This window comes from Lynx rufus, unplaced genomic scaffold (assembly GCF_022079265.1).
Source record: "Lynx rufus isolate CCGP_SWC_20201006 ecotype Redwood Valley unplaced genomic scaffold, mLynRuf1.p SCAF_4, whole genome shotgun sequence".
Classification (NCBI taxonomy): domain Eukaryota; kingdom Metazoa; phylum Chordata; class Mammalia; order Carnivora; family Felidae; genus Lynx; species Lynx rufus.
This window is the reverse complement of record NW_025814856.1, coordinates 7,266,869-7,283,163: the sequence shown is the minus strand read 5'-3', so window position 1 is coordinate 7,283,163 and position 16,295 is coordinate 7,266,869. Positions and strand designations below refer to the sequence as shown.

General features: G+C 50.0%; 1 protein-coding gene across 1 annotated transcript; it reads right to left on the bottom strand.

Moving 5' to 3' along the window:
• Window positions 1–1,326: 1,326 nt before the first annotated feature.
• On the bottom strand, window positions 1,327–9,587 carry QTRT1 (queuine tRNA-ribosyltransferase catalytic subunit 1). The gene is made up of 10 exons (XM_047097131.1): window positions 9,331–9,587; window positions 9,027–9,095; window positions 8,790–8,928; window positions 6,106–6,184; window positions 5,877–5,992; window positions 3,249–3,387; window positions 2,925–3,000; window positions 2,687–2,796; window positions 2,511–2,598; window positions 1,327–2,405 (listed from the first exon to the last, which is right to left on the bottom strand). The coding sequence occupies exons 1-10, from the start codon at window positions 9,571–9,573 to the stop codon at window positions 2,253–2,255; spliced, it is 1,212 nt and encodes a 403-aa protein (XP_046953087.1). The 5' UTR covers window positions 9,574–9,587; the 3' UTR covers window positions 1,327–2,252.
• Window positions 9,588–16,295: the final 6,708 nt, after the last annotated feature.

The window sequence follows — 16,295 nt, the reverse complement described above, 5'->3', positions numbered from 1 at the left end:
CGTAAATAGGAGCCAATGAAAATGAGGTATAGGGCTACGGCTAAATGATCCTTCCTCCTGGGGACCTCGCGGTGGACACATTGGACTCAAGAACTGTCGTTTTTGTGCAAGAGCCAATAGCGTCGGGCAGCGAGTTGTCAAGGCCAGGAGGCGGTGTTTCGGGAAAAGGCAATGTTAGCCCGGCCTACTGGGGCGGGGAGTTTCCGAACGGCAAGAAAACCCAACAGTCTTACTGGCAGGAAGACCCGCCAGTCTACAGTGCAGGCCAGTGACGTTAGGGATCGATTCATAGACTGGTTTGTCACTTGACACCACCACCTAGTTCCCTAAGAATTTCCCATTGGTTTATATAAATATCACTCCGTTCTTCCAGCCAACAAAGCGAAAGAGGACGGGCTTTGACCTGCGAATCCTGACTTTGACTGAGAACCTGTCAATCAAAGAATCCCCCGTTCTAGTGATTGTTGTAGTAGGTCCATTAGTGTCTTCTGGAGTAAAGGATAAGGCACGTCGTACTCGCCGAAGAGCGACACCTCGTGGTGGGACCCGGTAATGATCGTAGCTTCAGAGTTTCCGGCCTCTAGAGAAAACTACAAGTCCCAGAATGCATCTGGGCCTCGGGCTTGCAAACCAGCTACTCGCGCGGCGTTTCAATGCGTTTTGAAGAATCTGGCGTTAGTGGTTCCTAGAGAGAGGCGGTAGCGCTGTAGCGTTGGCTCCACTTTCATTCGTGTATAAAGTTCCACCTCCACGCTTTTGCAAATGCTGGGCCCTTTCCCGGGAATACCTTTCGCTCACGCCCCGACTTGGTTTGGCTAATGCCTGCCTGCAACGTTGCTCCCCTGCCTCTTTGGCTAGAGCACATCGTGATCTTTTTAAGTCCACAATGAAACCCAGCAGATCCTCTCCCCATGAAATGATATCTTCTAGTCAGTGTTGGAGGTTCTGTGAACTAGAAATCTTGTTCCTCGTGGGAAAAAAGCCGGGGATAGGTGGAAGGATCTTATGAAAAGAAGTGATCTGATCCCCGGGGGCGGGCATAGATTGGCCAAAGAAGCCCAAAAAGGAGTCAGATGGAATGGAGGTAGGAAAGTGGGCTGATGAGGCAGTAACGGGAATAAAGAAACAGTGGGGAGGAGGCTGGTAGAGCAGCCAAAGGTATCTGCCTGCTCGGAGACCCAAAAGCCCCGTCTCCGAGAGATGGGCAAAAAGTCAACCGACAAGGTTTTGGCATGGTAGCCTTGACCGCAGTGACAGAAACCTGTAAACATCCTACATACCCATTCACGGGAGCCGGTTAAATAAACACTGTGAGACAGCTGTAAAAAAAGACAGGAAGTCTTCATGTTCTGACGTGTAAACAATTTCAAATATACTAACAGGAAAAAAAAGGTACAGAGCGGCAGGTAAAGGACGCCACATTCATGAAAAATATGTACACATGGAAAATTTCTGGAAGAATACACAAACTAATCAAAGTAGTTGCATTTTTATGCTATTAGAATAGTGGATCCTATACAAGTCTTACGTTTCCAATTTAAAACCCCTTATCTTCTAAGAGCACCAGATCTGTAATTGGCCATCTCTAGGTTAGATCATGGGCCTCTGTATTTGCCAGGTGATAATGGCCCAGTGACTTCATTCCTCTGAGCCTCAGTCTCATCTGTAAAATGGGGGATGCAGCTATATATGCATCACAAAGTTGCAAGAATCAAATACACACATGACAACCGTTCAGAACAGTCCCAGGCACAGTGTAAGCACCCTGCTATATCACACCTACTGTCTTCATCATTGTGTTTGCTGACGGCAAAATTAAGCCATGTTCAAGGCTAGAAGCATGAGCTCTGGAGCCAGCCTGCCACTTCCTCGGTGGTGACCTTGGGCAAGCTGCTTCCTCTCTAGGCCTGTTTCCTCACCTGTAATAAGTCGGGGAACGAGAGTGCCCACCCTCAGGGTGACTAGGGGGACCAAAGCCACAGGAAAAAGGATGCAGCTCCCACACTGGGGCACATGCTACATGCTGGGCTGTGCCGGGTGGTTCCCAGGTATCAGCAGCTGCTATGATTACTTATTATTATCATCAACAGGAAGCGGGGCGGGGGGACATTGGCCACAATGACACTCAGAGGAGGAAGAGGTCCTAGACAGCTCACCTCCCCGAGAAGGCACAGATACACTCTAAATTAGAATAATAATCTTAAAAAATCCCTCAATACCTCCCATTCCCTCCCTCCCTCGCCGGAACCAGATCAACGCAGTGTGATTCCTACAGAGGCCAGGGCTTCGGTGGCCCAGGCAGGACAGAGGGTGGGGTCGCCATACATGGTGCCCATGAAGTCCTGCACGAAGTCAGGGAAGCGCTTCTCCACGATGCTGGCACGCACAGCGCTCATCAGCCGCAGCTGCAGGGGGTAGGTGCCAGCGTCAGCCCAGGGGGAAGGAGAGGGGGGCGCCCAGAACCCTCCCACCACCACCCTGCGCCTGGCCCGCCCTGGTCACAGGCCCACCTGGTAGGCGATATTGTGGACGGTGAGGTGGTGCAGGGCAGCGGTGTTGTCGCTGTGGAGCAGTGCGTGCAGGAAGGCCCGGCTGTGCCTGCGGACAGGAGGTCGGGGCCGAGTGATGCAGGGTCCCGCACCCCTCCGCCCCCTCCCCCCGCCCCCGGGCCCCCCTCTTCCCCTACTTCTGGCAGGTGGGACAGGCACACTCGGGGTCTATGGGCCGGAAGTCTTTCTCATACTGTTTCTTCTTCAGCTGCAGGTTCCCGGTGGGCACCAAGGCAGAGCCAAAGCGCTGTGGGGGGTGGGGGGGAGGGTGGGGGGGGACAGGGAGTGGGTCAACCAGGTCTTCATCCTCACCGGCCCCACCCCCACCTTAACCCCCCAGGTCCGCCCCCATCTGCCCCCTGCCCAGGGCCTCACCGCCGTCCGGGTGGGGAAGACGCAGTCGAACATGTCACATCCGAGAGCCACGCAGACCACCAGATCAGTGGCATAGCTGGGGGGAGGGCCACGGGGGAGGGAGCAGAGAACCTCACACCCTGGTCACACACCCAGGGCTCCCCCCACACGTACACTCAGACTCCCCGGGGACAGGGCCACATTCCCTCTGAACCGCCCCCAGAGGAAAGCCAAGTCCCCACCCCATGAGTCCCCCAACAGGCAGGGCTGTGTCATTCCACCAATACCGGCCCAGGCAGGAACCCGCTCCCCACAGGTAGGGCTCTCTCCCCTCTCCTCACATACCCGACCCCCATCAGGTATCGTGGCTTGTCCTTAGGCAGCCTTGAGGTGCTCAGAGCCACCATCCTCCAGAACTGGCCCTTGCTCTCGCCCCCACTCAGGCCCCCGATGGCGAAGCCCGGCACGTCCCTCTTGGTCATCTCTGGGGGTACAGGGCAAGGTGAGGGGCCACCAGGCAAAAGAAAGTCTGCCTCCTCCTCTGCGACCCCAGGGCAGACCCTGCCCGGACCTCCACAATCCCTCAGGAAGAGAGAGAGAGAGAGAGAGAGAGAGAGAGAGAGTCTGTCTGTCGGTCTGAGGGCTGCTGGTGACCTCAGCTACCACTTGTCGAGTCCCCGCTGCATGTGAGATCCCCTCCTTCAGTCCTCAGGGGAGGCCCACAGCCTATGCTCCCTTAGCTGAAACCTAAGAGGAAGCCAGATATGTTTCAAAGCTGAGAATTGTCCAGATCTTAGAACGGTGCACATCTTATCTGCCGGACGACGGCCTGTCCTCAAACCCTCTGAGGGTTCTGCCACAAAACACACAGAGGACTCCCAACAACGGGGGTGAATGACCACATAGGTCTGGTCTGGCCACCAAATGAGCTCGTTGCAAATTCCTGGGTGGTGTCGTGTTTTAGAAGTGGGCTGTTAGGCTCCAGAATTGCAGAGAAGCGGCTGCAGCTCTACGCTGCCGTTGAGGTGTTCGGGGCTTGCCACCCCAGACCAGACATGGCAGAAGCTGGACTTGAACCCAGGTGCGGCCTCAAAGCCCAGACGTGCCCTGGGCCCCAGTTGTATCGTTCGACCAGGGGAGGCCACGGCGTCGACGAAACGGACCCGGTCCGAGCGTCAGGTTTTAAAGCTGGAATGAACGGCAGAGTCCACTGGGGACGGGTTGTTCAAATGTGGCCTCCCGGGCCCCACCTCACCGCGGACTCTGACACGGTCGCGGGGGACAAGCCGGGTGGTGCTGGTGCAGCTAAGCCTTGGAGCACAATGAGAAGCACCATCAGGGCGGTGCCCGGCGACCTGCAGGTGGCCAAGAAATGAACTTGACGGGGCAAGGCCAGAGTGGTAGGATTTTCTTGAATGAGAGAACAGACGATACCAGAAAGTGTTTCACGTATTAGGGCAACTGTTCATGAAGCCTTGGTTTCTGCTTTCTTCTATGTCCACACATACTGAGCTGTGACATGAAATGTATCTCCGGGCCGCCTGGGTGGTTCAGTTGGTTAAGCGTCTGACTCTTTACATGGGCTCAGGTCGTGATCTCCCAGCTAGAGAGCTCACTCTCGCTCTCTCTCTCTCTCTCTCTCTCTCTCTGATCTTCCCCTGCTCGGCACACTCATGCTCTCTCTCTCTTTCTCTCTCAAAATAAGCAAATTAGGGCGCCTGAGTGGCTCGGTCAGTTAAGCGTCTGCCTTCGGCTCAGGTCGGGCTCTCACGGTTCGTGGGTTCGAGCCCTGCGTCCGGCTCTGTGCTGACAGCTCAGAGCCTGGAGCCCGTTCGGATTCTGTGTCTTGTCTCCCTCTCTCTCTGCCCCTCCCCCCCTCGCTTGTGTGCTCTCTCTCTCCCTCTCTCTCAAAAATAAACATTAAAAAGAAATGTTTTAATAATACGCAAATAAACATTAAAAAAAAGAAAAACAAAAGAAATACAGAAATGTATCTCTGACCGGGGAGGGGGTCTCCGTTCAAAAGACTTACTAGACACAGAACTGGGCGCAGTTTGAGGACGAAAGGGATGACGACAAAGACAGTCTTCACAACAGAACATCCTGACGCCAGGCGCAGGCACAAGGCTTTGAACAGACTTTCCCATTTGACCTCACTTTGACCTCTTGACGCTGGGAGGATGTGCCCATTTTACGGAGGCCGAGCCACTTGCCCGAGGGTGCACAGCCATGAGGCAGCAGATCAGAGGTGTGGATCCAGCCAGCCAAACGCCAGGACCCAGAGCCTTGCCCATGAAACTTTATCGCCTTTGAGTCCCCATCTCTGGCCCCCTTTTGTCTCCACGGCCACGGACCTCACATGGGCCTTACTGGCACTCTTCCCTTGGGCAGATACTCCAACCTCCTCACGGGCCTTCTGCTTCCCGAATTTCTCCATGATGCCCCTTGCTTCCTGTCACACTCCCAGTCAACGGCCCTCCATGGCTCCCCAGTACCCCCACTATCAGCAGAATGCCCTAGGCACCGCTCCTGACCCTGAGGGGGAAGCAGCACGGGGTCTCGGTTAATGTTGCAGGTTCCAGAGCCCAAGACCTAGGGCCAAATCCTACCTCTGCAACATCCAAGCCGGGTGGCTGGGGTAAGTGACTTAACAGCTCTGTGCTTCAGTTTCCTCTTTTGTAACCACGGGAACCTGGTAGTTCCCACCTTACAGGACGGTTACGAAAACCAAATGGGTCAGTCTGTGACCAGCACGTGGCATAGTGTCTGGTGAACAGTATGAAATTGCCAGCTTTTGAAACCACCATTATTCTGCAAACATTCTACTGCCATGTCTGCCTCCGTGCCTTTGCTTCAGCTATCCCTTCCGCCCATTAACAACCCCCGTCAGCGCCATCACGTGCCAGGCCCGGGGGTGGGGCCCTCGGTGATGGACAAGCCCTGGATCTACCGGCTACCGGCACGTGGCTCTACCTTCAAGGCAGGTGGCCCGGAGATCCTCGTCCAGCCCGCCCTGGATGATGGCAAAGAGGTTCTGCTTGTCTGGCCGCTGATGGGCTGCAATGCACCGGTCCAGCCAGCGGATTGACCTGGAAGAGGGACCCAGTCATGAGCCCTAGGGTAAAGAGACAAGGCTCCAGGGCTATGATCCCCTCCCGGTACACACACACACACACACACACACACACACACACACACACACCTGTACATGGCCTCCTCCACGCGTGGCCCTGTCACAGTGCTGCTGACCACATCATCCAGTTGCATGATAATGTCGGAGCCTGGGGGGGTGAGAAAGAGGCACCATCACTGGGGGTGCTTAAGCATCAGACTCTTGGTTTCAGCTCAGGTCATGATCTCACACTTCTTGAGATCAGGCCCCACATTGGGCTCTGCAGTGGCAGTGAGGAACCTGCTTGGGATTCTCTCTTTCCCTCTCTCTCTGCCCCTCCCTTACTCTCTCTCTCAAAATAAATAAATAAACTTAAAAAAAAAAAAAACTTGCTTAAAAAAAAGAAGCAGCAGCACATCACTGGGAAAGCCCTCACTTCCTACTGGGGACAAGCTGGACCCTAGATGTCCCTCCTTGGGTCTTGCTGACTCCCACATAGTCCCCCAGGCTGTTTATACAATGGCCAGAGGGAACTTTTTAAAATACACGTTTGGGGCGCCTGGGTGGCTCAGTCAGTTGGGCATCCAACTTTTGGCTCAGGTCATGATCTCACGGTTTATGGGTTCGAGCCCTGCATGGGGCTCTCTGCTGTCAGCATGGAGCCCGCTTTGGATGCTCTGTCCCACTCTCTCTGTGCCCCTCCCCGTATACACACGCACGCACTCTGTCTCTCTCTCCCTCTCTCAAAAATATATAAGCATTTAAAATAAATAAACAAGGGGCTCCTGGGTGGCTCAGTCGGTTAAGCGTCCAACTTCGGCTCAGGTCATGATCTCCCAGTCTGTGAGTTCGAGCCCCGCGTCGGGCTCTGTGCTGACAGCTCAGAGCCTGGAGCCTGCTTCGGATTCTGTGTCTCCCTCTTTCTCTGTGCCCCTCCCCCACTTATCACGTTCCCACGCATGCTCTCTCTCTCTCTCTCTCTCTCTCTCAAAAGTAAGTAAACATTAACAGAAATTTTAAAAATAAAAATTAAATTAAATAAATAAATAAAATGCACATTTGATCCTGCCTCACCCTGGGCAGCTAAAATCCTGCCCGGGCACATAGAATAAATCCCACTTCTGCAAATTTACCCTTCAAGAGCAAAACGTTGTGTACACAGAGTGATTCGCCACGGTGTGGCAGGCAATAGTACCATGCGAGCCCCAGTGACCACCAACAGAGGTCTGGCTAAATAAATCATGGTCTAACCCTTCACAGAAAGTCCCTTTCCCACAATTCCAAAATCTAGAAACTTCTCAAAACCAAAGGTTTTTTTCTTACACTTATGGCATACCTACTTGGAAGCAAAACGAAGACAATTATAATCTTTTACGAAAATCCAATTTAGGGAGTGCCTTATTCAGTCTTAAAAAGGAAGGAAGGGGCGCCTGGGTGGCGCAGTCGGTTAAGCGTCCGACTTCAGCCAGGTCACGATCTCGCGGTCCGTGAGTTCGAGCCCCGCGTCGGGCTCTGGGCTGATGGCTCAGAGCCTGGAGCCTGTTTCCGATTCTGTGTCTCCCTCTCTCTCTGCCCCTCCCCCGTTCATGCTCTGTCTCTCTCTGTCGCAAAAATAAATAAACGTTGAAAAAAAAAAAAAAAAAAAAAAAAAAAGGAAGGAAATCCCGACATATACTACAACCTTGTGGACATTATGCTCAGTGAAATAAGCCAGACACAAAAAGAATCAATGAAGCTCGATCCAGCTGCAACAGAGTGAGACACATCAACGACATTTAAACCCACGATTTCATGGTGAGCCTAAAAAAACTAAAGATTAGTTCATTACTGCTGGAGGATGTGAAGTAATCAATTCATGAAAACCGGAAAAGAAGGAAAGGGAGGAATCCCACTTTCCCTGTATGAATTGAACTACTTGGTCTCTCAGGAGTAGGTGAGGCACCTTTCCCTTTACAGAAATAATCTAGCTGATAAATGAAGAAAAGAACATTACCATTTTGGAACTCCTAATAGCATGATACTCCCAGGCAAAGAGCCTGATGGCTCACCGGGAGAGACGGGCAGACATTACCAGCTCCCGGATGGAAATATACACCCTATGAAGCCCTCTTGCCAAAGGACACAAGAACGGGAATCTGGCTCAAACCTCTAGATCTAACTACCACCTACAGTAAATCTAGAAGGCAGAAGAAAACTGTCACACAACACCATGGGGATGTGATCCGCAAAATTCAGACCATGTGAAACACTACAGGGGAAAAGAACCCATTTCTTCAAGAAGCAAATTGCTGGGGGGGTGGGGGGGGAGGGGGGAAGGAAGGAGTTACAGTGAGAAACTATATGATGTATAACATATATATGTTACACTTGACTTTAGCCAAAAGCGATTACATATAATACATATTAAAAGAGAAATGTTCATTGTCCTTATCAAGGAGTGAGGGATATTGATGGAGATGGGAGGGACTTAAAGCTTCCTCACTCTCCCCTTGTTGCCCCCCTTATTTCAACATATCTTTGCCCGACTAATTTGCCATTTAAGAGAATTAACAGCAATAAAAATAATAAAAGCTACTACGTGCCAGGCACTGGGTTAAGAGATTTACAAACATTACGTCATTATTCCCGGGCGCTATCCTCATTTGAGTTGGCTCTTCCAAAGCTTAGACAGCGGGAGTGACTTACCCACAGCCAAGCAGCACGTAAGCAAAGGGCCCGCCTCACCTCCAACCCCTAGAAGCAGGGGAAGAAGAGGCGGCTCGAGACTCGCTCACCTAAGGCGTTCTGGATCTCCACGGACTTCTCGGGGCTCAGAAGGGACTCGTCGCCGTCGTAAGGGGAGCGGAAGCGGACGCCCTCCTCCGTCACCTCGGACAGGGACACCAGAGACACCATCTGGAAGCCGCCGCTGTCCTGGGGGAAATCCCACCGCAGGGCCGTCAGGGGGGTGGAGTTGGAGAATCTCCACCTCTGAGAAGTGCCCTGGGATCCCAGCCCCGACTCCACCTCACCGTCAGCAGATTGTGGGGCCAGTTCATGAAGCCGTGGAGACCGTGCGCTTTCTGGATCAGCTCGGGGCCCTGGGTTAGGGGAAGAAAGGATCAGGTTAGAGGCGAGGGCTACCCTGACGGCTCGAGTTGGAGGACGGGGCTGGCCAGCCTCGGGCCCCGCCGATCTCTCACGCCCAGCACAAGGCCTGGGCCACCGGGGGCGTCAATAAGCCTTTGTCGATTGACTTAGAGGCGTGCCCGTGCCTCGGAGGTGTCCGTGCTCCCCACTCTCTGCCGCCGCCCCACCAAGGCAGAACCCACCCACCGGCCTCAGGCCCAGATGGTAGGTGTTGCCCAGGCAGATGCGGCAACCCAGCGCGTCCAGCTGCTCGGCCGTGATGCCCTTCATAGTGGCCTGCGTGCCCACTGGCATGAACACGGGAGTGGCTACCGGCCCGTGCGGCAGCCGCAGCTCCCCTGCTCGGGCCCTAGATCGGCTGCACTCGGCCACCAGCTTCATTATCCGGGGGGCCGACTCCACGGACGTCGGGCTAACAGCTGCCGCCATCTTAGCTAACGGAACCACGTGGACACTGCAACACCCTGGGCGGCGCCATGTTGCCCAAAGTCACGTGACGCACGGCGCGGGCTGTCCTTTTGGAAGGGAGTCTGGGAACCATGGCAACAGACGCCGGCGCGCTCGTCCCCGCGGAGTGCTCAGTTCGCTTCTGGGGCGGGGGCGTGTTACAGAGAAATAACTATGGTAATAGGTTCGAATCCCAACCCGGCCACTTACTTGCTCTACAGTCAAAGCCTCTCTAAGCGATAATCTCCCCTATAAAATGCAGCGAATAACACTGCTTCAGCATTAAAAACGTTGTAAAAGGGGCGCCTGGTTGGCTAACCAAGTAGAGCATGCAATTCTTGATCTCTAGCTTTTTTTTTTTTTTTTTTATCTCTAGCTTTTAAGTTGGAGCCCCACGTTGGGTGTAGAGATTACTTAAAAATAAAAACTTTCAAAAAATAAATTAAAAATAAAACATTGTAAAGATTGAAAGAAGCATGCATATGTAGAGATCTTAATAAGTTGCCTAGCACAGGCTTTTGTCTATGTTGTCCACGGATTTATCCCAGGAGCTTAGAACAGCACCTAGTATATATTAGTTTATACAATGAAAGAAGGAATCTTAGATTTAGAGGAGAGACTGAGGCCCAGAACCTAGCCATATTTTTCTTTCATTAATTCAGTGTAGACCTACTTATATTCACACCTCCTAGTGGCACCTTTCATGACGCACAGGAATGAGAGTCATAGATTTACCGACCACTAGCCTTGTTCCATTAACAATAACAAAATATGGGGTGCCTGGGTGGCTCAGTCAGTTAAGCGTCGGACTTCTGCTCCGGTCATGGTTTCGCTGGTCATGGTTTGGGAGTTCCTGGGTTTGAGCCCCACGGCGGGCTCTGTGCTGACAGCTCAGAGCCTGGAGCCTGTTTCAGATTCTGTGTCTCCCTCTCTCTCTGCCTCTCTCCCTCTCACGTTCTGTCTCTCTCTCTCTCAAAAATAAACATTAAAAATAAATAGATAAATAACAAAGTATTATATAATATATAATAACTTACTGTTGAAAATGGAGCTGATATCTGTATCTGTTATGGGCAGCAGAGGGCGCCATTGCCCCAGAATCCTGCCTCTCAGTGACCCACTGGCCTCAATTGTGCTGATGTGCACAAGACTGACCTAGGAGCCTTGGGCTTTTCAGGGTGGAGAATCTTCACTGAGGCCACATCTGAAAAATGCCCACCCTTGAGACCCACCTCAGGGCCTTTGCACTTGCCATTGCCTTTGTCTGCAATACTCTCCCTTTGTGGTATCCCTATGGCTGGCTCATATTTTATCAACTGCTCCTGACTCCCCCAATCTTAATGATGGTACCCCCCCATCATTCTGTATCATGTCACCTGTAACTCATACTGTGCTTTTAAAACATCTGTGCAATGACATTACCCAAGTTTTTATTCTCAGTGTAGTTCTGTCTCATTGAACTCCTCTCTCGTCTTCCTAGATGCCTCCTAGATATCTCCACTGGGTGTCTGTAGGCACCCAAACTTCAGATGCCTAAAGCAGAGCCCCGATTGTCCCCCCAACCGTGCCTACCTCCTTCCATCTTCCTCTTCTCAGTAATAGCAGCTCGGTCCTTCCAGGAACTCAGACCAGAAATTTAGGAGTGGCCCTTGACCTCTCACTGTCTTACTCGCTACATCTGATTTGTCAGCCAATTCTGACTGCTCTGCTTTCAAAATCTATACAGGATCAACTGGTTTACACCCCCTCCATAGCTCTCACTCCGGCCCAGCCACTAGCATCACTTGCTTTGAATATTGCGGTAGACATCTTGCGCTGGTCTTACGGCTTTTGTTCTTTACTCCCCATACAAAAACCTGAAGATGTTTTAAAGAAAATGCTTTCAACATTTCACCCTCATGCATGATGTCTACAGTAAGTTTTTGGAAGATGCACCATACCAAGTAAACAAATGTCCTTTCAGGAACGCCTGGGTGGCTCAGTCGGTTAAGCATCCAGCTTCGGCTCAGGTCACGATCTCATGGTTTGTGAGTTCGAGCCCCACGCCAAGCTCTGTGCTGACAGTTCAGGGCCTGGAGCCTGCTTGGGATTCTGTCTCCCTCTCTTTCTCTACCCCTCCCCCATTCATGCTGTGTGTGTGTGTGTGTCTCTCTCTCTCTCTCAAAAATAAACATTTTAGGGGCGCCTGGGTGGCGCAGTCGGTTAAGCGTCCGACTTCAGCCAGGTCACGATCTCGCGGTCCGTGGGTTTGAGCCCCGCGTCGGGCTCTGGGCTGATGGCTCAGAGCCTGGAGCCTGCTTCCGATTCTGTGTCTCCCTCTCTCTCTGCCCCTCCCCCGTTCATGCTCTGTCTCTCTCTGTCCCAAAAATAAATAAACGTTGAAAAAAAAAATTTAAAAAAAAAGTATTCTAAAAATAAACATTTTAAAAATGAAAAAAAAAGGTCTTTTCAATTCTTGGTTCACTAACAGATTTTTATCATAAATAAATGTTCATCGTATGCTTTTTCAGTATCTGAAATGACCATATTATTCGTCTCATTTAAAGTGCCCAGTGATGTAAATTTATTTTTTTATTTACTACTAAATTTAGTTCTATTCCTGAGATAAGCCCACCTTGGTCATGGTATCTTTTTTACATGTTATGGCATTTTACATTAATTTTAATGAGTATTTTATTTAAAATTCCTGCATCATAGCTCTGTTATAAAATATACTGGTTTAGAGTTTTCCTTTCTTGTACTGTATCTGCCTGAGCTCGGTGTTCAAATATCTATGTGCTGGACGAAGTTGTGCAAGATTGGAATTATCTGTTTCTGGGATATTTTATTGACCTCACTTGTAACCCCATCTGGTTATGCTGTTTTCCGTGAAGAAATATTTGTAGCTACTGATTTAAAGGTTTGGGTTTTTTTTTTTTTTTTAATATTTAAAGTAAATTCTGTGGGGCGCCTGGGTGGCTCAGTTGGTTAAGCAGCTGACTCTTGGCTTCAGCGCAGGTCATGATCTCACGATTGTGGGGGTAAGCCCGGCGTTGGGCTCTGCGCTGACGGTGCGGAGCCCGCTTGAAATTCTCTCTTGCCTCTCCCCACCCCCACACAGATACTCTCTCTCTTTCTCTCTCCAAATGAATAAAATGGGCTTTAAAAAAATAACCTCTATGCCCAACAGGGGGCTCCAACTCAGGACCCTGAGATCAAGAGTTGTAAGCTCTAATGACTGAGCCAACCAAGCGCCCTGCCCAGGTTCTTGGAAGATAGTTTCACTGGGTATATAATTATAGGTTGACAATTATTTTCTCTTAGCCCGCTGAACATGCTCAGCTTGTAGCTTCCATTCTCACTGTTAAGAAGTCGGATCTTGGGGGCGCCTGGGTGGCTCAGTTGGTTAAGCGGCCAACTTCGGCTCAGGTCATGATCTCACGGTCCGTGAGTTCGAGCCCCGCGTCGGGCTCTGTGCTGACAGCTCAGAGCCTGGAGCCTGTTTCGGATTCTGTGTCTCCCCCTCTCTAACCCTCCCCCGTTCATGCTCTGTCTCTCTCTGTCTCAAAAATAAATAAACGTTAAAAAAAATAATAATAATAAAAAAAAAGAAGTCGGATCTTGGGTGGAGGCAGTAGCCGGAGTTTGGGAGCTCAGGGACACAGAGGCACAGGGAGCTGGACCAGCCAGGCCACCACGCCCTGTACTTCTGCGTGAGTGTCCCCTGCAGCGGCAAGGACTGGGCTCTGGGTGCTGTACCAGCAGATCGTACCCAGCTTTGGCCCTTCTGGGAGGTACTCACGGAGCACCCGGTGGCTGCCAAGCTGGGCAAGCACGGGGAAGAGGCTGCTGGGGGTGAGAGTGACAGACTCCTCCATGAACAGGACGTAGCCTGGCTGCAGCAGGCAGACGTGGTGGTGGCAGAGGTGACCAAGCCATCGTTGGGTGTAAGCTATGAGCTGGATCCAGCCGTGGTCTTCAGTAAGCGAATCCTGTGCGTATTGCGTCCGCAGTCAGGCTGAGTGCTTTCAGCGATGACCCAGGGAGCAGCACACTGCAGGATGTTTCAGGTCTTGGACTATGAAGAGGGACAGGTGGAAGCCATAATGGATGGACACGTTTTTAAAAAAGGTTTATTTAGGGGCGCCTGGGTGGCTCAGTCGGTTAAGCGTCTGACTTCGGCTCAGGTCATGATCTCACAGTTTGTGAGTTCGAGCCCCGCATCGGGCTCTGTGCTGACAGCTCGGAGCCTGAAGCCTGCTTAGATTCTGTGTCTCCCTCTCTCTCTGACCCCCCCCCCGTTCATGCTCTGTCTCTGTCTCAAAAATAAATAAAAATTTAAAAAAATAAATAAAAATAAAAAAGATCTATTTATTTTGGGGAGAGTACAAGCGGGGGGAGGGGCAGAGAGAGGGAGACAGAGGATCCAAAGCGGGTTCTGCGCTCACAGGCTCACAGCACAGAGCCTGATGGACATGGGGCTCGAACTCACAAACCCGGAGATCATGGCCTGAGCTGAGGTCAGATGCTTAACCCTACCTTGTTATATTCTTCTAATCCCAGACACTTCTCTAGCACTCTGCCTACCTCTTAGCCCCAGTACCAAATTAAAATGTATGTTTAAAATTCTAAAACAACAACAACAACAAAACACAAACAAACAAACAAAACCCACTAGGATCTCAATCAAAATACTCTTTCCTGTGACCTGTTTCTGTCTTTCTGGTTTCTTTGGGGATTTCTTTTTTGCTTTTGCTTTTTTCTTTCTTTATTTATTTTGAGAGAGAGAGCGCACAAGTGGGGAAGACGCAGAGAGCGAGGGAGAGAGAGAATCCCAAGCAGGTTCTGCACTGTCCGCACAGAGCCCACCTCGGGGCTCGAACTCACAAACCGTGAGATCATAACCTGAGCTGAAGCCGGATGCTTAACTGACTGAAGCCACTCAGGCGCCCCTCAGTGTGGATTTCTTTTCATTTATCCCATTTGAGAGTCCTTGACATTCTTGGCTCTGGTCATTGGAGTCTGCCCATAATTTTGGAAGTTCTGTTATCCTCTCTTGGAAGAGCTGCACTTGCCTCAAACAGCCTAACACAGGCAGCCAAGAGCAGGATAGGAAATGCTGGGGTGTTGCCCCTGGTGAGAAGAAATTCCCCCAGCTGGGGGCTAAGGGTGAGCAAACCCTATGTGCCCGGTTGCACCAGTATGGAGTGGAGTTGCCATCTCACTGAACTGGTAGAAGGCAGGGAGGTAGAAGATATCAAATACTGGAAACGCTCACTATTGTAAGTGACTTTTCTCATAGATTTTCTTGAATAGTTGATTCCTCATTTACTGTATGCCTTTAGAACCCCTTCCAGAGACTTTAAATGGTTGTTATTGTAATACTTTCCCCCAGTTTTCACTGGGGAGGGGATCTGGGAAGATCGTCCTACTAACACGCAGAAAAAAAAATTCCCTTTTAATAGTTCTGGATCTTTGCATTTCCCAAATATTAAATATATTTTTAATGTTTATTTATTCTTGAGGGAGACAGAGTGTGAGCGGGGGGAGGGGCAGAGAGAGAGGGAGACACAGGATCCAAAGCAGGTTCTCGGGCTCTGAGCTGTCAGCACAGAGCCTGACGCGGGGCTCGAACCCACAAACCTTGAGATCATGACCTGAGCCGGTTCGATGCTTAACCTACTGAGCCACCAGGCGCCCCTAAATATTAAATACATTTGACATATTACATACATCAAATCATTATTCTGTACACTTAAAACGAATACGGGGGCGCCCGGCTAGCTCAGTCAGAACGAGCGACTCTGGATCTCAGGGTCATGAGTTTGAGGCTCACATTGGCACAGAGTTTACTTAAAATAAATAAGGAAATAAATAAATAAATAAATAAAACTAATACAATGTATGTGTCAATTATATCTCAATAAAATGGGGGGGGGGAATCTCTTAGCCAATGTGAAAAAAGCTTAAAATGGTAAATTTTCTATATTTTCCACAGTAAAAAATTTATATAAAAAAATGAAAACATGTACACACACACACAAAAACACATTAAATGTAACAAAAATTTAGAAAACAGAGGCGTGTAATAAGCCTTACTTATGATTCAAACATATTTATATAATATATATACATATATATATAATATATATTTATTTTGAAAAGCAAGAGAGTGGGAGAGCGCACGATCAGAGGAGAGGGGCACAGGGAGAGAGAGACAATCTTATCAGGCCCCATGCTCAGTGTGGAGCCCGATGCAGGGCTTGATCCTACGACCCTGGGATCATGACCTGAGCCGAGATCAAGAGGTTCAACCCACTGAGCCACCAAGGTGCCCCATGATTCAATTTTAATTAAATAAGCTTATTTAAAGTTTTAAAATAGATAATAATGGGGCACCTGTTTGGCTTAGTTGGTAGAGCATGCGACTCTTGATCTTGGGGTCATGGGTTCAAGACAAAGATTGGGTGTAGAGATTACTTTAAAAGAATAATTAATAACTAAATAAAATAGATAATATATAACCACATAGTTTAAAAAATATGGATAAAATGTATACTGTGAATTACTACGTTTCCCACTCCTGTCCCCTGTCAAAACAGTTCTTACCCCTTAATATTAAGTAACATTTGGTATTTATTCATTCTTGTCTATACTCACATTTATCAGCATATATTAGCAGATATGTATTTTCTCACTGTTGCTGTCATATTTATTGATTCACT

Bases quoted from the DNA above. Each gene is read 5' to 3' on its own strand.
- QTRT1 (XM_047097131.1), bottom strand. From the start codon at position 9,573: ATGGCGGCAGCTGTTAGCCCGACGTCCGTGGAGTCGGCCCCCCGGATA. The intron at 5,993-6,105 runs GTGTGTGTGTGT...TCCCTCTTCCAG, and splicing joins GTGGAGGAGGCCATGTACAG to GTCAATCCGCTGGCTGGACC. The intron at 3,001-3,248 runs GTATGTGAGGAG...CCCTCCCCCCAG, and splicing joins CGATACCTGATGGGGGTCGG to CTATGCCACTGATCTGGTGG.